This window comes from Mauremys mutica, chromosome 1 (genome assembly GCF_020497125.1).
Source record: "Mauremys mutica isolate MM-2020 ecotype Southern chromosome 1, ASM2049712v1, whole genome shotgun sequence".
Lineage (NCBI taxonomy): Eukaryota > Metazoa > Chordata > Testudines > Geoemydidae > Mauremys > Mauremys mutica.
The window spans coordinates 245,027,316-245,050,860 of record NC_059072.1 but is presented as its reverse complement, the minus strand read 5'-3'; the positions used below and the strand labels follow the sequence as shown (position 1 = coordinate 245,050,860).

Genomic DNA, 23,545 nt, shown 5'->3' with positions numbered 1-23,545 from the left:
CACCATAACACGTGTGTTTGTATAGCACCTTAAGATGCTACCCAAAATAAAAAAAAATGAATATTTCTGTTAAAGTTATTAGCAGTTAAAAAGTTGACATTTTTAATGACATTAAGTTTCAGCATTAACACTCATGGATATGAATGAGGCCATTTACTCCTGCGTTAGAATTACTGTTTCAGACAGTCTTATACCTCAGGAAGTTTTCTTTGTAACTATACAGGCTAGAAACTCAATTTTATTTTTAAATGCAGCTCAGATCCTGGACTATAGTTCTGGCACAAAGAGAGGAATCTGAAGGAAAGTCAGCAAGCACAGAATGGCACAGGAAGTGGGGCTTTGACTAAATGAGTTAATGCATTTCTAATATCAGTCATATTTTCTCTTCACTGTAATGTTTTTTTTCAAATCAGTTTAAGATCGCCACAATGAAAGGTATATAGTTCAAAGAATGTTTAGCTGAAACTGCACATTTAAACATTAGCAAAAAAATTAACGAGGAACAAAGCAGTATTTAAGCTATTGTATACTTAGTTAGAAATAATTAATATATTCCTATGGGTTTCTAACAGCATAATCTAAAATGTCACTCAAATTTCTCAAAGATTTTAGTTTGAAAACAAAGTCAATTTCATAAGGAGAAAATACTATGCATCACCTATTCATTCTACCTTTATATAGGCAAAGGAAGTTGAATCTCAGTGTCCACACAGTTGTATGACACTGCAAACTTCAACCTTAAATCAGGACCTTAAATCCTGATGAGTATTCAACACTTAGAACCAAAACATTCCGTAACATTAAAGATTACAGTACAGGGTTTGGGCACTGATTATCAAAGGGCACTTTCTTATTATCCAGTTTTGCCACTTTGGTGGTGAAACATCAGTGCATCAACTCTCCACGCATCACTTCACTGACTTATTAAAATTTTTAAAAGTGTCAATGTTCATTATCTTTAAATGGAGAAAAAGTAAAATCTAGTCCCACCTTTTCCTTCTTTCCTCTTCATCTCATCCATCACTTAAGAAACAGCAATAAAACATTTGTTTTGAAAAACTCACATTAAACATTACATTTGCTAAGTTTTTTTTTCCATCTTTGTCTGTCCAAACTATGTTAATTCTGTATTGTGATATTTTTATACGTTTTTAAACAGAAGGAATTTCTACAAAATTTAAGGAGGAGGGGGGGAAATGGTAAACCAATCTTGAGTGTCCTTTAAATAATAAAAATGAATTGCCATTTCACTGAGAAATGAAGCAAGACAAATGAGAAATTTATTTGGCCAGATTAAGACTGGAATTACTTATTCGTAAATTCAGGATAATGAACTGTTTTCCTACCACATCCTCAAATCTCACTCATATTCATATTTGATATAGTACATTTTTAAAAATTAATTTTTTCTAAACCTTGATTTATTGACTATTAAAATATCATAATTCTCAACACTGAGAAAGGACATCTCATGGTTAAGGACCCAAAAGCTGTTAGTTTTCTGAACACAACTAGACAAAAAAACGAAGCGCACACAGGTGCTAGCCCTCTTCAGATTTCTTGGCTGAGAGCCCAATTCCTGTCTCATTTGCTTCATGGGCCTTGGAAAAAACTTCTCTGATGGGTTAGTAACAAGTACAACCCCCTGTAAATTTGTCATACTCAAGGCAACACATGTACAATCAGCAGAGCTTCGACACATCCACTCTATCAAGAGTACTGTACATCAGGTTTACAAGAGGCAGAATGGTTTAACTAAAATTAATCAGATTTTTTGATTTAACATTACAAAGAACGAAGTAAACATATTAAGGTATTTCTTATCTCAGTGTGACAGTTCACACCTCACTGTTCAATTTGGCTTGTATCTGTTATAGCAATATGTTGGCTCTATATGTATTTTCTATTAATTTTAATTTTCTAAACTGTGTTCAGCTAGGAAACAAATTCCCAATGTGAAGTGTTCATTAACCATGCTAATAGCAGCTGCTTCAAGAAAAATGCAAGCTCAAAGAGCACAAAGGGAACTGAAGACCTTTTGAAAGATCCTTAAGGTATATCAGAAACTTTTGGGCTACTTGTTTTTTGAAGAGAGATTTTTTTTTCTTCAAATGCACAGCATTTCTGTATCCATCTTAAAGGACTCACCTCTTGGACAGGTTCAAAGACTTCTTTTGAAATGGGTGAAAGTATGGATCTGTACCCTTTCAGAATTAAGTAAATTGAAAGATGCTTCTGAGAACTGTACTGAACATCTAAGCAAATAGGTTAGAACTTTAAAATACAACTATACTTGTGGACTGATATCTGATTAAAGGATACAGTAACGTATGACTTATAAAAACACCACATGGACTCAGAGCTTCACTGGATTACAAGAGAAGGAATGGAACTAGACACAGTTTGAGATTCAGAGGGTCCGATTATTCTCTGAAAGTGATTCACATTATTGACAATTTAACAGTGAATCTCCCCCAGCTGCTCCTCAAGTGATATTTAAAGCAGTTTGGCTGCTAGTGTAAACAGGGAGAAATTGTTTTCAGCATCTCCACAGAAGTATCCTAGAGGCCTAGTATGATATAGGTTCTGTCAGAGTTTAAAACCATTTGACCCTGTCTACATTACCAGCCAAACTGTACTGACATCAGTTGACATAGATCTAGAAGGAACTAGTTGACAACCATTGTCAGTAAAAGGTTACAGTCCTAATTTAGACAAACCGTGGGGGGTAGGGGAGGGGTGGGGAGGGGGAGCCTCAGACAGCAACTAGCTGACACAGGACTTCCTAAAAGGTAAGACTTAGCTAGTATTCTCTGTAACTAACCTTAGAGCACAGCTGGCTACATTTTTCATAACAATCTTAATCTAGTTGTGTCTGCTTATTTACTGTTTCCAATTTTCTCCCTTATGATAAACGCATTTAAAAACTTTAAAAACCCCACACAATCCTGGAATTGGATGCAGAAACTATTACCACAAAAAAAAAAAAACTGCTGATAGGTACCAAAAGAGTAAACTGACTGACATTAAAGGAAGCAGGAATGATCTAGTGAGCTTAAGGATCAGGTTAAAGGCAGACGAGTTTCAGTTGCTCCCTGCAAAAATACTTGTCTTAGTTTAACGAGTCCTAAGGATTTCAATGCAGGTTCCTTTCATGGCAAAATTAGTAAGACTTTACTAAAAAGAAATGTTTAGAATATAAAGGAAAGTAGTATACCAACAATCAATGGTGCAAGGAGGACGGTACAGGCCGGTATGCCGTACCAGTAAGATATTTATAGCCAGTACACCATACCAGAAAGACACGGGAGGAGCAGAATGTGGGGCTGCGTCTCCTGGCGCGGCTGTACCACCCCCAGCCCTTCCATGCAGCTGCGTCTCCTGGCTGGGATCTGTACAGCAGCCCCACCAGAGGACCGGGCTGGGGGTGGTACAGCCACTCCAGGGCTGAACCGCAGGGCTCTCCTGGGAAGCGTAGCAGCGAAAGGAGCAAGGAACCACAGCGATAAAGGAGCAGAACGCCAGCAGCTCCCCTGGAGTGGCTGTACTGTTCCCCTATCCCAGCCCGCCCCATGCCCTGTCCTCCGGCAAGGCTGTACAGACCCCAGACAGGACTCAGGAGACGCATCTGCATGGAAGGGCTCAGGGGCAGTACCGCCACGCCAGAGGAGTTGCCAGTGTGGGGCTGTCCAGCGGCCCCACGTTCTGCTCCATTCACCGCTGCGGTTCAGAAGTCTCCAGCAAAGCAAAAGGATGACAGAGCCCCCTTCACTCCCCACAGGTAACATGAGATGGATCTCGGGGAGGGGACGGGGCCCCAGGCTGGGGCAAGGAGGAGTCACGTCTAGAAGTCACATGCACCCACCCCGTTTCCCTTCCATGAGTGCAGCGTACTGATAAGAAATGAATTCTACTTGCACCACTGCAAAAAATGGTTAGTCTACTGTACTATAACTAAAACCAAACCACCACCCTAAACTCTGTTCTTTATTTTGAGATCTATACTAGAAAGTTACTCTGCTCTAAACAGGATTAGACTGACAGTAGTAAAAACATCTGCACACAGCCTAAACTAAGCATAAATCACTGTTAGAACTAGTGTTGAGAAACAGCCTAGAAATTTTAAAGTGCATTGCTACATGTACCCTACATCTCAGCTTCTCCTCTGGCCAACTTAATAATATTCACTGATGAACACAGAAAAAGCAGCTTCCTAGGGTCCTCCAATTGAAGTGAAGGTTGTTGTGACATAGCTTGGCAACCTTTGGGAAGAAAAACCAGGATTCATAAAGGAAAGTGTGCAAGTCACAACTGCAGTCAGGCCTGGATATTTAATTGCTGAAAATACCTTTAGAAATTAAAAATAGTTTTATCAGTCTTGGTAAAGATCAAAAGAACTGAAGAATCCATAAAGTTTTAGATATCCACCAGAAATTTTGTTTAAAGCAAGAGCAGGCTGCTAGGCAGCTCTCTAACTCCACATTCTACAAGCCATTATCCTCTGATCCCACTGATGATTACCAAAAGAAACTACACCATCTGCTCAAAAAACTCCCTGAGAAAGCACAGGAACAGATCTGTACAGACACATGCCTAGAACCCCAACCAGGTGTATTCTATTTGCTACCCAAGATCCATAAACCTGGAAATCCTGGACGCCCCATCATCTCAAGCATTGGCACCTTAACAGCAGGATTGTCTGGCTATGTGGACTCTCTCCTCAGGCCCTATGCTACCAGCACTCCCAGCTATCTTTGAGACACCACTGAGGAAACTACAATCCATCGGTGATCTTCCAGAAAACACCATTCTGGCCACTATGGATGTGGAAGCCCTCTACACCAACATTCCACACAAAGATGGACTACAAGCCATCAGGAACAGTATCCCCGATAATATCACGGCTAACCTGGTGGCTGAACTTTGTCTTCACCCACAACTATTTCACATTTGGGGACAATATATATCTTCAAGTCAGTGGCACTGCTATGGGTACCCGCATGGCCCCTCAGTATGCCAACATCTTTATGGCTGACTTAGAACAACGCTTCCTTAGCTCTCGTTCCCTAACGCCCCTGCTCTACTTGCGCTACATTGACATCTTCATCATCTGGTCTCATGGAAAAGAAGCCCTCGAGGAATTCCACCGTGATTTTAACAATTTCCATCCCACCATCAACCTCAGCCTAGACCAATCCACACAAGCGATCCATTTCCTAGACACTACTGTGCTAATAAGCAATGGTCACATAAATACCACCCTATACCGGAAACCCACTGACCGCTATACTTACTTACATGCCTCCAGCTTCCATCCCGGACACACCACACGATCCACTGTCTACATCCAAGCTCTAAGATACAACCGTATTTGCTCCAATCCCTCAGACAGAGATAAACACCTACAAGATCTCTATCAAGCATTCTTAAAACTACAATACCCACCTGCTGAAGTGAAAAAAACAGATTGACAGAGCCAGAAGAGTACCCAGAAGCCACCTACTACAGGACAGGCCTAAAAAAGAAAATAACAGAACGCCACTAGCCATCACCTACAGCCCCCAACTAAAACCTCTCCAGCGCATCATCAAAGATCTACAACCTATCCTTAAAGATTATCCCTCACTCTCACAGATCTTGGCAGACAGGCCAGTCCTCGCTTATAGACAGCCTCCCAACCTGAAGCAAATACTCACCAGCAACCGCACACCATACAACATAAACACTAACCAGGAACCTATCCTTGCAACAAAGCCTGATGCCAGCTCTGTCCACATATCCATTCAAGTGACACCATCATAGGACCTAATCACATCAGACATGCCATCAGGGGCTCGTACACCTGCACATCTACCAACATGATATATGCCATCATGTGCCAGCAATGCCCCTCTGCCATGTACATTGGCCAAACCGGACAGTCTCTACGCAAAAGAATAAATGGACACAAATCTGACATCAGGAATCATAACATTCAAAAACCAGTGGGAGAACACTTCAACCTCTCTAACCACTCAGTGACAGACTTGAAGGTGGCAATTTTGCAACAAAAAAACTTCAAAAACAGACTCCAAAGAGAAAACGCTGAACTCGAATTAATATGCAAATTAGATGCAATTAACTCTGGCCTAATCAGAGACTGGGAATGGTTGGGTCATTACACTAATTGAATCTATTTCCCTATGTTAAGTTCTCCTCACACCTTCTATGGGCCATCTTAATTATCACTTCAAAAAAAATTTTTTTCTCCTGCTGACGATAGCTCATCTCAATTGATTAGACTTTTCCTGTTGTTATGCATACTTCCACCTTGTCATGTTCTCTGTATGTATAAATATCTCCTGTCTGTGTGTTCCACTCTATGCAGCCGAAGAAGTGAGCTGTAGCTCACGAAAGCTCATGCTAAAATAAATTTGTTAGTCTTTAAGGTGCCACAAGTACTCCTGATCTTTTTGCGGATACAGACTAACACGGCTGCTACTCTGAAAAGAGAAACAAGTTTTTACAATCATAAGAAAAACACGATAACTTTAATAAGCAGAGTAACTCACCCTATTTTGAAAGAATGATGCATGAAAATGTGATGTTGTAGCAGATATTGATACTAATATAATAGTTTCTTCTGAACTAGGGTTATGTAGATAAACTTTTTCCATTTTTGGCATCCCAACTGGCCTGTCAAAAGACAAGAGAAAGAATATAAAAGTCTATTCAGAATGTTTTTACTGTGTTTTATTAGATAGAATTATTATTAGGTTTCATATCACAGAAGACTGGACAAGAAATACAAATTTAAAAAAAGCAGTGAAAAGAATTCACATACGCAAGTCCTCATTAAAAGCATTATGAAGCAATACTTAAGTCTCACCTGGAAATAAGAAAAGCAACACCTCCTTACAAGCTTGCTCTTGTTCTGTAGTTTAATTATTTATTTTATTTGATTATACACTTTTCTGTGGCGCTTGTAGTAGTATCTGGACACACTCTAAACCAGGGGTGGCCAACCTGAGCCTGAGAAGGAGCCAGAATTTACCTATGTACATTGCCAAAGAGCCACAGTAATACGTCAGCAGTTCCCTCCCGCCCCCCCCCCCACTTCAGCTCTCCCCACCCCGATCCCAGCACCTCCCGCCCACTGGCAGCCCCGCTGATCAGCACCTCCCCCTCCCTTCCCGCACTTTCCGATCAACTAGTTTGTGGTGTGCAGGAGGAGGGGGGGAACAAGGGCATGGCAGGCTCAGGGGAGGGGGCGGGAAGGGGTGGAGTGGGGGCAGGGCCTGTGGCAGAGCCAGAGGTTGAGCAGTAAGCACCCCCCGGCACATTGGAAAGTTGGCGCCTGTAGCTCCAGCCCTGGAGCCGGAGCCTACACAAGGAGCCACATATTAACTTCTGAAGAGCCGCATGTGTCTCCGAAGCCCCAGGGGTTGGCCACCCCTGCCCTAAACATTAAGAACCTAAGCACCTCTGTGAAGTAAAGTAATATCACTGTTTTATAGATGGGAAACTGAGACAAAGCCATCATTCCTTTCTTGTATAAGTTTGGGGGGGGAATAAGAGGGAGAGGGATAGCTCAGTGGTTTGAGCACTGGCCTGCTAAACCCAGGGTTGAGAGTTCAATCCTTGAGGGGGCCACTTAGGGATCTGGAGCAAAAATCAGTACTTGATCCTGCTAGTGAAGGCAGGGGGCTGGACTCGATGACCTTTCAAGGTCCCTTCCAGTTCTAGGAGATTGGGATATCTCCAATTATTAAAAAATATTAAAAAAATTTTTGTAACATCAAAGCAACTTAAAGAAAAAAGGGAACACACAACACCAATCCGCAACCCTCAAATGCTGAAATTATTTTCATTAGATCTTCACGAGCAGCCCTATCTGGGTCCTGTGTTTCCTATCCATTTACTATAAAGAAAATGTACTGTATTTTAGAAGCATACAAATATATACATCACTTTTGATTCAGTATTATAATATAATCTAATATTCTTATTTGAATTTTACATCTCTAGGACAACATAGCAAAGGTTCTTAAAATACACTTCAGATAACCAAATCAGGCTGTCAGTGCAGAAGCTCTAGAGAGCAGTGAGACTACAAAATCCATTCACTTGACAAAAACAATGAATAAACTGCAAGCTTTTCAGTAACAGTAAAATCAAATAGATAATTTGTTCTACATAGTTTTTGACTCACTCCTTTTATTAAAGCACATATATACACTGACAAAACAAGACATGCTTTGATTTCATGATTGCTTTTCAGACTTCAATGTCTCTGAAGAAATTTGTTTTATACTTCATAAAACATACCTTTCACATAAACTATTCTGGGGTTAATGTGTATGTAACCAACAAGTTTACTCCAAGTTAGTCTCTGAAAGTTACCCTCAGATCACGTATGTACTTGCTCCCTAAAACTATAGTCTGTCTATTAAAATAGTGTACACTTTCATTACAGTAGATACCATAGAGCAATTCCAGTAAATAGTTTTATACAAATCAAAAGGGTTGAAGATCCTTGCAACCTAAGTTTTGGCTAGTTACCAGTTTACTTAACGAATGCTAGTGTAATTATGCAATTGTTTCTATAACATTTCATTTTAGGTTCCAAATGTGAAGCAGAATAATTTTGCTGCAGGCATCCGACGAAGTGGGTATTGACTCCAGCTCCAATATGTCTGTTAGTCTATAAGGTGCCACAGGACTCTTTGCTGCTTTTACAGATCCAGACTAACACAGCTACCCCTCTGATACTTGACACATGCTCAGGGTTTATCTGATTGCCATATTTGGGGTAATGAAGGAATTTTCCTCCAGGGAAGATTGGCAGAGGCCCTGGAGGTTTTTTGCCTTCCTCTGCAGCGTGGGGCACAGGTCACTTGCTGGAGGATTCTCTGCACCTTGAGGTCTTTAAACCATGATTTGAGGACTTCAATAACTCAGACATAGGTTAGGGGTTTGTTACAGGAGTGGGTGGGTGAGATTCTGTGGCCTGCATTGTGCAGGAGGTCAGACTAGATGATCATAATGGTCCCTTCTGACCTTAAAGTCTATGAGTCTATCAAACAAGGATATAGTTACTATAAGTTATTTTTATTCCACTGAAATACTATCTTCCCACTCTGCACTGTTTGGCTTTCTAGAAATGCAGCTATATGTAGCACCTGATAACTGAAGTTATGAATCTGGAAGAGAATCTGAAGGCATCTGAAACATAACTGCTAGAATTGTTTTAGTGAATATGGAATTTACCCTCTTCTTTAGAAGTAAAGAAGTGAGTAAGTCCCTTGCACTGAGCCATGTTGAACCTGCAGCTAAAGGTTACAAGGGTCCTTGTTATTGGCTCAAAGTAATTCTCAGAGATTTCCATCTGTTCATTGTGGGGCAAGGAGAGGTTGCTTGGAAAAGACCTTTACTGAGAACACCTCTGGCTTCTTTTCAATCTATATCTAGTTTGGGATTCTTCAAACAAATGCAAACTTGTCTTCTGAAATTCGTAAGATTTCATTTGAATATTAAAAATTGAGAATGTAATCTCAGCAGGAATTCCCATTCAGCCTTAACATCTCTCCCCTTCTATCTCTACTTCTTTGTGGGAAAATTGGAGGATGAGGAAGAATAGAAAGATTTTTTGTGATTTTTGGATTCTTCTTTATTTAGGTTCAGGGAAAGAAGTCTAGACACTCTAACACAGAGGTGGGCAAACTACGGTCCGTGGGACCATCCTGCCTTGTCCCCGAGCCTAGCCCCAAGCCCCTCCCCCACTGTTCCCTCTCCCCTGCAAGCCTCAGCTCGCTTGCTGCGCTCTGGGCATCGGGGCTGTGAGCTCCTGGGGCAGCGCAGATGCAGAGCCCGGCCTGACCCGGGCTCTGTGCTGTGTGGCGCTGGTGGTGTGGCCCGGCTCCAGCTGGGCGGCACGGCTGTAGCACCGCCAGTCACCAGTGCTCCAGGCAGGGAGTGGGGGGGGGAGCTGGATAGAGGGCAGGGGCGTTCGGGGTGGTGGTCAGGAGGCAAGGGTGTAGATGGGGGCGGGGCAGTTGGGGGGGAACATGGGGTTGAATGGGGGCAGGGATTCTGGGGGGGCGCAGTCAGGAAGGAAGGGGGGTTGGATGGGGCAGCAGGTGGCAATTAGGGGCAGGGCTTCTGGGGGCAGTCAGGGGACAGGGAGAAGGAATGGTTGGATGGGCAGGAGTCCTGGGTGGGGGTGGGGGGTGTAGATATGAGGTGGGGGCGGGGCCATAACTCCCTCCCCTAACCAGCCCTCCATATAATTTACGAAACTCAATGCAGCCCTCAGGCTACCCCTGCTCTAACAGGTCTGCCCTGGTTCTAGACAGAGGCTTTATGAATTCTGAGGCTGTCTACAAACTTTTTCCCCATAATCACCTTTGACAGCTGCTGAAAATCAGGCTAAAGGAAAGCTTCCTATGAAAAAGAGACCTAAGCAAAGGAGACTACTCTGTCTTTAGTGACACGTGCAATACCCAGTTTGCCCTAAATGGAAAGGTTATTCTTTCATAATTTTGGACTCTTTGGACACAGCTTTGGACTCTTGCCACAGCTTCACGGAAAGCAAGACAGTGGACAGGACCAAAGCACTAAAAAAGTGTGCTCCCTGCTTTGTACTCAGACATACATAATGGTTGGTCTGAGCAATATGGATGAGTTACTTTTCTGACTAAGGTAACTGAGGGAGATAGGGTGACAACTGATCTCAGTTTTGTCACCCTACCAGGGGAAATACAGCAGAAATTAAGGAAGAGATATCACTGCACTACCAGAGACGGATTATTAATCTTCAAGTTTTAATTAATGTAACAAGTACAAGTATTTCTATAAGGTATATTTTTGGACCAATCTTTGCAGTGCAGCCGCCTCTTTTCAACTGGTTTTCAAAGCTCCACAGATTGAAATACTGAGAGCAGGTCATTATCCAATCATGTCACTTAGAATGAACTGGACCAAAGTTATGGAGCAGGTCCTCAAGGAATCCACTTTGGAGCATTGGAGAAGAGGAAGTTGATCAGAAACAGTCAATATGGATTCACCAAGGGCAAGTCACTCCTGACCAACCTGATTGCCTTCTATAATGAGATGACTGGCTCTGTGAATATGGGAAAACTGGTGGACGTGATACATCTTGACCTTAGCAAAGCTTTTGATATGGTCTCCCACAGTATTCTTGGCAGCAAGTTAAAAAAGTATGGATTGGATTAATGGACTATAAGGTGGACAGAAAGTTGGCTTGATTGTTGGGCTCAACGGGTAGTAATAATGGCTCAATTTGGTTGGGACTGGTCCTGCTTTGAGCAGGGGGTTGGACTAGATGACCTCCTGAGGTCTCTTCTAACCCTAATCTTCTAAGATTCTATGATACAAGGCTTTAAATTATTGCATTATTTGACCTATCAGCATCTCTCATTCTAAGATCAAATAATTTACAAATACAAAACAGATTGCATCAACTTAACATATTCAGTTTAGATCTACCAATAGAACGGTTTTCTAGATTAAGTTTTTTAACCAACTCCAAAACAGATATGAATTAAAGTCTATTACAAAGAGAGAAGAAAAATATTTTATATTACCCTGAGCATGTCTAAAATGTAAGTGATACTATAAAGCTCTTATGTATTAAAAACATGACAAATGCACATTTGGTTCTTTATTACAGCTATCTTATAAAATCACCTTGAAATCTGTGAAAATGGCTGCTTAAAGAAAAAAGAATGCAAAAGAATGCTAATTATTTGGATGATCTTCCTGCTTGCTGATAATTATTTTCCCCATATCCTGTTAGAGATTAGAGTTCTTGACGAAACAAGGGTCTGATCTGCTTCTCATTCCCTTAAATTACTCTTAAATCACATGCAGAAAGGACTCAGATATTCAATTTAAAAGGAATTGCTTGTTAATGTTTAAGTGCAGACAAAAGCTGTTCTGTACTCTCTTCAGAGTAAAAACCGCCTGCCAAATATTAAAAGCATAGCACTTACAAGCAAGATAGAACTACTTGCAGTGATAAACAGAAAACACCACAAAAACTAAAGTTATTTTTTCTTCCTAGGTTAATATTCTACAAGCCTTAGGCATAGGTTGAGATGTGGCAGATGCTTTTCAACACTAGTGAGGTGAGACCATTCCACAGATACATTTTGCCACAATGAAGATTTCAGTACCATTTGAAGACTTTTACAGTCTGTTAATCATGATTCAACAACCTCAATGAATATACTGGCAGACTACTTTTACAAGACGAACTGTAAATTTAGTGCTTGTGAGAAAGACCAGATTGAAAGAAAATGAAAGAAAGTCCTCTAGTCACATACTGTTAGAGCTATGGCAGCAGTCAATAAATTCCATCCCTCTTCTAGAGGGATCACTCTCTACAAGTGAGAGATTAATTTAGTATCTCTTTTCTGTCTAATCAGTGGCAATCCAACATGGTCTACATGGACCCCGTGACGTAGCAATGCAGTGCTTTAGAGCTAGTTATCTGGGGGGAAATTCTAAATTGGTGAAACAAGCATACTGAGTACAGTTAGGTTTTTAAAACCAAGCTCACCAAGTGTATCTCAACTGGTAAAATACATGAAATTTCACACTTAAAAACATCAAGCTTTGCATTCGATACAACAGGTCAGAGCCATCTACTTGCTTGCCTGAGTCCAACCTGAGATGGTCTGGTGGGCAGTATTATGAAGCCAGCTATGGTTCTCTTTACTAGGACTGTCTAATTGAACTCCTGCAAGGCATCACTAGGCATGATAGACTGAGCCTGTTCTGGAAGCTGGGAAGAGGCATTCAGTGCATGCCATAGGCACAGGGGGCTGAGACTCAGATAAGAAGCTGGGAAATTTTTGCTACATGCCACAGGTACAGAGATGAGAGGAGGGAAAGGAGAACACCCATTGAGATGAATGGGGCAGTTCAGCTTCTCAGAGATAGTATTTCAAGGTGTAATCATCTCCATGGGGTATTTCTCACAGGCATGTTCTCATCTGAATGAGATGAATGAGCCAGTTTACACAGTTTGCAGAGGTGTGTGCAGAGCCCCTTCTCACTCCATCTCCCCAATATGGGATGGAGACTCTGGGGCTACCCTCCTCCTCCCGCCCTTGTACCTCCAGCTCATACATGAGCTACTTACAACCCAAGACTATCACTTTTTCTCCTCCCCAAGACTTTTCCAGCCCTACTAAGAGCATGAAGGGGACACAACGAAACATGACCTAGTTACCTCTAACAAAATCTATTATTTTCCACATTGTGTTCAACTCAGTCCTACTAAATTTTTAACAAATCTATCATAATAGCAAACCATTGTTTTCTGACTAAATTTATAATTGCAGCAAAGCATTTCAACTTTCTACAGCAGGTAAAATATATTTAACATATTTGTATTTTTAAGAAGCGAAGAAAACATTTAACGAACCAAAGTCTGACACATATGCTCCTATTACAGCTTTTAATTGAGAAATGTCTGTATTCAGTTAAAAAAGCCTACATCACTTGGCACTAATTCTACAGAGCTGCACATGCCCTTTGCAGATCATAAACTTCAACAGTTTTGGCAGGGTTTCAGATCTCTATTAATTGACTTGTTTCAAAGTGAGAGAGTTCTGGAAGGACAGATTTATATAAAAACCAACTGAAGCATAATGAAGAGCAAATTTATTAGAACAAACATTTAAGACATCCGTTTTAATGCTAAAACACTGATATTTTATATTAAAATTCATACTTTTATGAAAAATAGATATTCAAGTACTTCCGAAATTTAAAAAAAATTCACATAACTCATTTAATTTCCTTCAGATATGCTTACAGAAGATTTTAAAAGTGAGATTTTTCTACAAAGTAAAGGAGTAGAAGCCATTAACATTATGATAAAAAACTGCATAAAAATAAAAATAAACTAACTCTTAAAAGAATGCTGTGTATTTACTACAAATCAAAACTTCAGGAATTTCCCCATACATTTACTTTATTCTTATTCTGTTACTAAGACCATATAATCAAAACTGTGTCATAGAAAAAAGTTATCTACATGAGCAGTCTTTAAACTTACTGAATTTCGGTCTTGTACTGCATTATTTATAATATAATATAATATGATATTCAATCAAGTTTTGTGGTTATAGCAGAGATGTGACTAACATGGCACTTTTGTACTGTACATTTTTGCTTAAACATAATAAGCAAATAACTACAGTTAGTTTTCTGACCATGACCACATACTGACACTTAAAAATCATGAAAGTTGCCAAACCAAAGGACTGAAACATAGACAAACCTAAGATGGTTGGTTAGCTTCTCTTACAAGTTTTTTGTAACAATGTGTTAATATAAATTTCGCACATTAGCTATAGTCTGTTGTTCATTGCACTGACAAAGGCCATTAATTAATACTTGTAAAATAAAGCACTTTCATATAGCTTTAATGTTTAGCAACGTATTTACTATGAAAGGGAGAAGGATACTTCCATATGCATAGGGTATTCTTGGACAACCACTTTGACAAAACTATATACATGATTTCCTTTCCCTCCACAGGTTAACAAATAACTCAGGGTCAGCATAAAATTCTGGCTTGGACAGGCAAAACTTCCACTATTTTCCCTATACTGCTCTACATCCCCCACATTGTGCCTCTACTCTTTCCTACAAACGAAAAGTAATCCAGCTAGCTTCACTGTAGCATGCAATGAAAGCAGACTCTGCTTAAAACAAGCTATTCCGTCACATCTTAGATCAACTATACAAAACAAGTCAAGAGCCTAGTTTTAGCTAGGAGTCAAAGATGGTTGAGATCCCATTTTGACACATACAGCTAGGCCAGCTGCAATTATGGATATACATTTAAAGTTCTGCCCATCAAATGTGTGTGTTGTTTAGGTTAATTTTTGTATGTGTCTTCTAACTAGGACAGAAATTAAAAGCTTCCCAACTTACTGTTCATGGAAATCCAGCATCGGTGGTTCAAACCGGATAGGTCTGCAATTCCCCCGATACAGAGATACACTGCGGAAAAAAAATAAGGCTCTGTAACAAAAGTAGTGACAACAAATACATTTTCTCTCCACACATCTCAATTCCTCCTTTCCTATCACGTAATTTCTGGAGGCTAGTATTGTTATAATTACTTTAGATGAAAGAAGAATTTAACAAATTTGTCCAACCAGTGACATTTGCATTGCATTTACTCAAGTTGTTACTGTGCAGTGCTTTAGTACATACGTTTATGAATAAACTCACTGGATGGTTTTAAGTGAACAGATCTGAAAATTATGTTGAATGCATTCTATCAAATGCAGAGACAAACAGGATTATGTTATGTTAAGACTATACATCTTAAATGGGTACAGTTTAAGCTAACATTTTAATTTTTCCCTCCGCAATTATATCCATTCCAATACAAACAAAATACCAAGACGAAACATTAGGGAAACACATCAATGTCCAAACACATATGTCCATTTGGACATATGACAATATTTCATGCACATATGATTGGTCTCTTACAGAACCATATCCACACATTACAAAGAGGAACAAGAAGGAAGAATAATTAATTTCAAACTGAAATTGAACTTCACTTGCTGAACCCAAAATATTTTACTTCTCTTTGAATGAATTGGTGTGATTGAATTGGAGCTGCTCTGTAATTTATGAATACTGTATGCTAACCAGGTCATTGCTTTAGTGTACAACTATATTGGTTTAGTTTAAAAGGGATCTGTAAGAAAAACAAGCAGGAAGGGGGGAAATGGCTCAAAATAAGCCACTTCTCAACAAAACTGGAAAAGGCTTGGGAACCAGAATATCAAGAGAACTGTGACAGGTTTTAAAGAAAGAATCCTCTCAAGGGAAGAGGGGCGTTGTTCCGAGGAACTACACAGAGACTGACAGTTCCTGGGGTGTCTGAAGAAGTTAGCACTGACTAGATAACGAATGGAATGCTGACCATATTATACTCTTCAGCCACTAGGTGGCATTGTGTATAACAGCAGAACCTCAGAGTTAAAACACCTTGGGAATGGAGGTATTCGTAACTCTGAAGTGTTTAACTCTAAATAAAACATTATAGCTGTTCTTTCAAAAGTTTACAACTGAACCTAATACAGCTTTGAAACTTTACTATGCAGAAGAAAAATGCTGCTTTTAACCATCTTAATTTAAATGAAACAAGCACAGAAAGTTTCCTTATCTTGTCAAAAAAAATTTTACCCCCCCCCTTTTTAAGCCGTTTATGTTTAACACAGTACTGTACAGTATTTTCTTTTCTTTTTTGGGGGGTGGGGGTGTCTCTGCTGCCTGATGGCATATTTCCAGTTCCAAATTAGGTGTGGGGTTGACTGGTCAGTTAGTAACTCTGGTGTTCATAACTCCGAGGTTCTACTGTATCTTAACTTCAGCTAACCTCAGCCCTACTTTAAAGGATCTTATGGAAGACATCTCTGGTGTATCTCTCTGAGGGGAAGCTCTGTAGTCAGGCTTTATCTGATACAGAAGCCTGACTTGCTAGCAACAGCCCTGCAACCTACCATTTACAAAGAATAGGTGACAATGACCATCAGAGGATAGTAAGCCTTTAGGTAAGATAGGCATGTGTAAAGACTTGCTTTAAAATTCTCTCTAAATGCTGTGTTTCTACTGTTAAACAATGCTTTGGTTTTTAGAAGGCTGTTTTGTCACAATAACCCTGATCACAGACTCACAAAGGGAAGCGCCACAGATGCCAAACTCTGTCGCTCCTGCTGGGCAAGCACAGTTGATGCACAGGGTATGTCTACACTGCAATTAAACACTCATGGCTGGCCTGTGGTCAATTGACTTGGGTTCCCTGGGCTTGCACAATGGGGCTAACTGCGGTGCAGATGTATGGGCTTGGGCTGGCGCCTGGGCTCAGTGTCCCAGAATCCAGGCTCCAGACTGAGCCTGAATGTCTACACCACAATTAGACAGCCCCATAGTGCGAGTCCAAGTCAGCAGACATGGGCCAGCCAGGAGTGTTTAACTGCAGTGTAGACATATCCCCAGGATACTGTAACACAGGGCCTGGTCTATGAATGGGAAAATTGTGGATTTGTATCCTGAGATAGGTAAAGATCCCTGACATCTGAGGGACTGCAATGAGAGAGACCAGAAAAGGGACAGTAATGCAACTAGCCCTGTAATTGTGACAATGGGATTTGAAAAGAAATTGTACACATAATGTGAACCTAAATCTCTCCCATTGTACTTCAAAGAAAAGCTAAATATTGATCAAATTTAAGGACATACGTCCACATTCCAATCACAGTGCAGTTGGGGAATCAATTACAAAATTAAAATACCAGACAGAATTTTAACTGTATTTTAGAACCAGATTAAAGCCTTGACCATGACCAATCCAGTAATATGTTTGCAAAACCAATGAAGTCTTAGCAATATGAACCCTCAGCAAAGATCTAACAGCTCAGTGCTGAAGTGAGAACTGCCCATGTGAAAAATTAGCTAGGCTCTACTGTGTAACTAAGCCACTTACCAGTGGTCAGACTGACAGAGTGGTTGTGCATATTCATAGCTATATTCACACAATATAGTTTCAAAACAGTTATTTGTGAAAGGTGGGCACTATCTCAATGCAAATTCCTCAACATCGAAATATAAAACCTTCTTTGGACCCATATTCTTTTCTCTATTTACTGCTTCCACTCCAACTGTGCTATTTTAAACTGTATAACAAATTTGCTCCAAAGGAGACAAGCTTGTGCCTTTCTGCAACTACTCTCCTCCGTGAATTTTTAAATAGTTTTGAATGGTACTCTAAAGCAATCTTTTTCGTATACTATAGTTTGGAACTAATGGCGCACTTAGGGATAACTCAATACCTGGTCGGGAGGTCATGGCTTGGGGCGGGGCTGAAGCAGAACATTCCTCTGTGCTCCCCTGGTTTGGGGACCTCTGGGTTACACTTTGATCACTTTTTGAAGGTTTTCTTCACAACCATAATGGCTAGAGACTTTTAAATAAAAAGACAAAATTCTGGAGAACAAGATGGCAGAAACCACAAAAAGCAACTTGGTCACATTCGGTGATACTCTGCCTAATTTGAGTCCTAGCCCTCTATGCTGTTAGAGGAGCTTTAAACATTTTAAAATAAATTTCCTTTTGCCAATTATCTTTTCTGAATCCTAATTTTCCCCCATGTGTGAATTCTAAGGCATCTGGAGTCAGGGCCTATTTTTCTTCAGTTCCAGAATGGTATAAATAAATAGGAATTAATGGAGACAATTCATAGTAGAGTAACAAAGGTGACTAGGACCCTAAAGGGACAGATTTATGAGGAAAGAAATTATGGTAATACAGTTTGGTTAAACAAAGAAAAGTGAAAAAGGCATATAATGGTCAACATCTGTAGGTTTCAGAGTAGCAGCCGTGTTAGTCTGTATCCGCAAAAAGAACAGGAGTACTTGTGGCACCTTAAAGACTAACAAATTTATTTTAGCATGAGCTTTCGTGAGCTACAGCTCACTTCTTCGGATGCATAGAATGGAACATACAGACAGGAGATATTTATACATACAGAGAACATGAAAAGGTGGAAGTATGCATAACAACAGGAAAAGTCTAATCAATTGAGATGAGCTATCATCAGCAGGAGGAAAAAAAACTTTTTGAAGTGATAATTAAGATGGCCCATAGAAGGTGTGAGGAGAACGTAACATAGGGAAATAGATTCAATAAGTGTAATGACCCAACCATTCCCAGTCTCTGTTTAGGCCAGTGTTAATTGTATCTAATTTGCATATTAATTCGAGTTCAGCAGTTTCTCTTTGGAGTCTGTTTTTGAAGTTTTTTTGTTGCAAAACTGCCACCTTTAAGTCTGTCACTGAGGGCTTGGCTACACTTACAAATTTGCAGCGCTGCAGCAGGGTGTGAAAACACACCCTCTCCAGCGCTGCAAATTGCGGCGCTGCAAAGCGCCAGTGTAGTCAAAGCCCCAGCGCTGGGAGCGCGGCTCCCAGCGCTGTCCGTTATTCCCCACAGGGAGGTGGAGTACGGACAGCGCTGGGAGAGCTCTCTCCCAGTGCTGGTGCTTTGACTACACTTAGCGCTTCAAAGCGCTGCCGCGGCAGCGCTTTGAAGTGTAAGTGTAGCCAAAGCCTGAGTGGTTAGAGAGGTTGAACTCCCACTGGTTTTTTAATGTTATGAGTCCTGATGTCAGATTTGTGTCCATTTATTCTTTTGCGTAGAGACTGTCCGGTTTGCCCAATGTACATGGCAGAGGGGCATTGCTGGCATCTGTAGGGTTAAATTCCAATGGTTTACCTCAGTATCTTAAACTATAACTAAGAATAATGAAATTAAGAGAGTATCAGGAAAAACGTCTAACCAGTAAAGTCCATGACTGTGGTATAGTCTTTCAGTAGAAGGAGTTGAAGTACTATTTCCTGTACAGTGTTTATAACTAGACTGAACAGGAGTCTAAGAAAATATACAACAGGGACCAAAATCTACATTGGCATGAAGAATGTACTACATGTCCCAGTAGATTTTCTCCCTCTAATTTTTTAGATGAAATAGGCTCTGAGACTGACTGGATCTACCTATTTATCCACCCAAATTATTTCTTATGCAATGGTAAGAACCTTAAAGAAGCCAGCTGCTTAAGTATTTTATTAGAACTATATAGACATCAGATTTATGCTGGAGTTTGCCCACCAAAACAAGGGATTTATTACTAGGGGGTCTATTTTAACTCTAAGGTAAAATGAAAGTTGAACTCAAAAGAAAGAGTGGCTTTAGAGATTCATTTAAAAGGAAATGTGTCTGACCTCTGCAGATATTCACAATTCTCACAGGGTTAACAGCTATTGGGAAGGCCATCTTGCAAGGCAAGTATTTTAATACCCATAGTTTAAGTTGTTGAATAGTAGAGTTTTCAGAGAACCTTCTAAAAAATGTCAGGATCAAAGAGTGCTTTTTTTGCCTCTCACAATTCTTGACTTTCCTATAACTGTTAAGAATATCAGAACTAGGAAGCAGACATTTATTCTGGGACACTCCACATTATTGTAGAATGCGACTTTTTTGGACTCCTATATTCTTGAACCCTGGCCCCCTGCCTGCATGGAAAAAACATTTCAAGACTTCTGACAGTGGGAACAAGGCTCACTCTGTGGTTATATAGTCCCCCAAAAGTGACTAAAAATGGTAGAGAGGTTCCATGTTTATTTCTCTCAATGTCTTCAACAATAAGTCAATTCAAAAGTATTTTTTAATTGCCAGCCCTGCAAGCAATTTGAGGTCTAAAAAATAAAAGTCAAGCTATTATTTTGGCTTAGGAGTTAACATTAATATAGATGCTGCAGCTGACACAGTTAATTCTGTTGATGGTACAAACCAAAAAGTAATTCAGCTAACTCTTCTTCCGCTTCTCAGCTCTGAAGTGTTTGCAGGAATAAAAGGTAGTAGAAGTTATTTGTCACTGAAGCAAACCTATGACTCTCATACATGCAGAAAACCGATTTGTTCAGAAGGTGTTTTTTCTTTGTAGCCAATAGATCAGTGGTGCCCAAACCTTTCCTGTCACGCCCCCTTTACCAGTAATGGAATCTGTCCACACGCCCCTTCCAGTACTGCACAGTTGGTCCAGCCGAGGAGCATGGGTGAAGGTGGAAGGTAATTATCACCACTGAAATCTGAGCAGGACCTTTTCATGGGCTATTCCAGTGCAACCGTTATGGTCTTTGGACCCTATAAAACTAGGAGCTGGAGTAGGGCTACCTACACCTGACTCAGATGAGATTGCTACCTACTGAGTCACTAATGTCTTTCTGCAGCACCTACATGTATTCCTTGAAGGTCTACAACTAAGTACTGTCCCAGCCCTACCCTGCTTAGCTTGTGAGATCTAATAAGCTTACAGCCCAAGGTGGGATGGCTACAGGCCAATTTAAACACAGTAGGCAAGCACCCAAACTTTTCTAAACCAGGTAAGTCTCTTCATCTTCCTTATTTTTAAATTGACATTTGTTATGTTTTTAAATGTGAAAATGTAGAACTGGGCATCTGCTAATCAGACTCGTCACTGAACAGGCAACATTAGCAGTTACTATGCATGCATACTGCCATGTAAGGATCTTCTGGAACAGAAATTTGAGATATTTTACATTGATTTGATTCCATGCTAACACTTCTGAATTGCACCAAATGCAATATTTTGGCAACAACTTATTAATAATCATGCTTCAGTGGCATCTAGAACACTATCTCCCAAAGACCGCAACAAGAAAGTCTACTTTTAACTCAGTAATAAAATGAAATTTCATTATTTATAAACCAATGTCAACCATATTGGGGTGTTTTTGAAAACCTAATATGCTAGAACATGAGACGAACACAAAAATATCATGCTTACATTTACAATGAATTCTACTCTAATCATGCTTAAGGGATTTAACAAAAAAAAAAGTTTTTTACTACACTACGGAAACGATCAATTAAGTTTGGTTCTGTTTAGGAGACAGATATACAACTGAGTCCTAACATCAGGTGTATTCAGCTGTATAAAAGAAACTTCTCCAAGCAGACTAATTTGGGCATACAGATGCGAGGTACAATTTAAGTCACTGTGACAATTTGGAGAATCTGCTTATGTAAAAATATATGAATTCAGACTGATGTTGTGAAACTGCTGTATCATTTCATGCCTCAGTGTATGGTGTATCAGCTATGTTCTGTCAGACCTGTGTCACCCATTTCCCAGATCAGAGACAATGGAAAGTCATTACCCTTAACAACTATACTCTGACTACTAAACAACGTGTATGCTAAGGAGGATTGCTTGAACTGGGAAACCAGTTCAACCAAGTTGGAGAAATCTCCGAACAGGACAACAAAAAACCAAAGTGTTGATGCTAGCCTTTAAAATCATACAGACTGAGCAGATCAGGGGAAAACAAGAGAGACACAAGAAGCTTGGGCAGGAAAGAGGATCAGAGAGTCATGCTTCCACAGCAGAGGGGTCTTGTTTAACTGAAGGACCAGCCAAGGAAGAAGAAAGGAAGCCAGGTGCAAAGGAGAGAGAGAGAGAGACTGAGTGCAGATGGCGGGATTCTGGACTCCACTGGGGACACTGATTTAGCCCAAAGAATCTCAAGAGTGCTGAGGAAACTGAGGTGGGGAAGTGCAAGTAGGTCTTCTGTTTTGCCTATATCTGTGTATTTCTTCAGTACAGATAAGGATTTTAAGCATAAAACTTCTTAGAAGAATTTTATATTTTACACAGACTTTCTATTAACTACTGGACAACTAAAGGAACAAGCACAAAACATCCACATTAGCAATTTAGGACCTCACTTTCTTCTCATTTTAAAGGATGAGTAAAATGTAAAATATCTTATTTAAATTTTTTAAATGTCGATTAAAAACTGATTTAAAAATCATTGTTATCCCACTCTGATCTGATAGGACAGACAGAGCCCAAATTTTTGGTACTTATATTTCACTGATCTACTTGCATGCAGGGAAGTGACAGATGGGAGAAATACTTGAATTTATGCAGTTTCTTACAGAATACAAGTGCCTAAATGCTGCAATACATCAATGAGAGATTTTTTTTCTTCTACTGATTTCAAAGCACAGTTGCAAAAATGTAACGAAAGTTATAAAAATGTGTGTCCTTTTAGAGGTGTCTACACAAGGGAACAAGTTTAGTTATACACTCTGTTGTAAACTGATTGTTTGCTTAGTCTCACAGAATAGGCAAATAGTCCACAAGTAGTTTATTAGATAATAATCAGCTGGTCTAACTGGCTAGATACACGTTTTTCAATTCTTGGATTTCTGCCTGTAAAGTTAGGGATTCTATTTGCAAGGGCATATTGAGGACATTTAACTTCACTTTTAATTAAAAACAAGCTGGTGATAATTAGCAATATTTTATCATATTAGCATTGATTTTCCAATTTTATTGTAATTGCTGGACACGGCTAAAGAAAAGGCTAGCTTCTAATTATATTTGTATATGGAGTGCCAACAATGTTCTCATGCATTATACAAAAAAATTACATAATCCCTGCCCCAAGGAGTTTGCAGTCTAGTTCAGACAATATACTAGGTAACTCTACAAGCTTCAGTTTGCACACAAGTCTTGCAAGGTCTTGCAGAAGGAATGTAAAGATTGAAGGAGATGAGAGAGAAACTATTCTAACCATAAGGGACAGCACAGAAGAAGGTGCAAAGAAAAAATATGGGAGGATATTGGAAGGTTGAGAGGGTTGAGTGGAACATAGATGAGAGAGAGAGAGAGAGGAGGAGGAGGAGGAGGAAGGAACACCCCCTCATTCTTCTCTTCTGCAGACTAAATAATCCCAGTTCCCTCAGCCTCTCCTCATAAATCATGTGCTCCAGCCCCCTAATCATTTTTGTTGCCCTCCGCTGGACTCTCCAATTTTTCCACATCCTTCTTGTAGTGTGGGGCCCAAAACTGGACACAGTACTCCAGATGAGGCCTCACCAATGCCGAATAGAGGGGAATGATCGCATCCCTCGATCT

General features: G+C 40.1%; 1 protein-coding gene across 1 annotated transcript in view; it reads right to left on the bottom strand.

The window, feature by feature from the left end:
* The window catches only part of TMEM131 (transmembrane protein 131), a 155,996-nt gene that overhangs the window by 66,827 nt on the left and 65,624 nt on the right, over nucleotides 1–23,545 (bottom strand). Inside the window, exons 4-5 of the mRNA XM_045005282.1 lie at nucleotides 14,953–15,021; nucleotides 6,552–6,675 (exon numbers count right to left, since the gene is read on the bottom strand). Coding sequence (XP_044861217.1) covers nucleotides 6,552–6,675; nucleotides 14,953–15,021 — 193 coding nt within the window. The remainder of the gene's footprint in view (nucleotides 1–6,551; nucleotides 6,676–14,952; nucleotides 15,022–23,545) is intronic.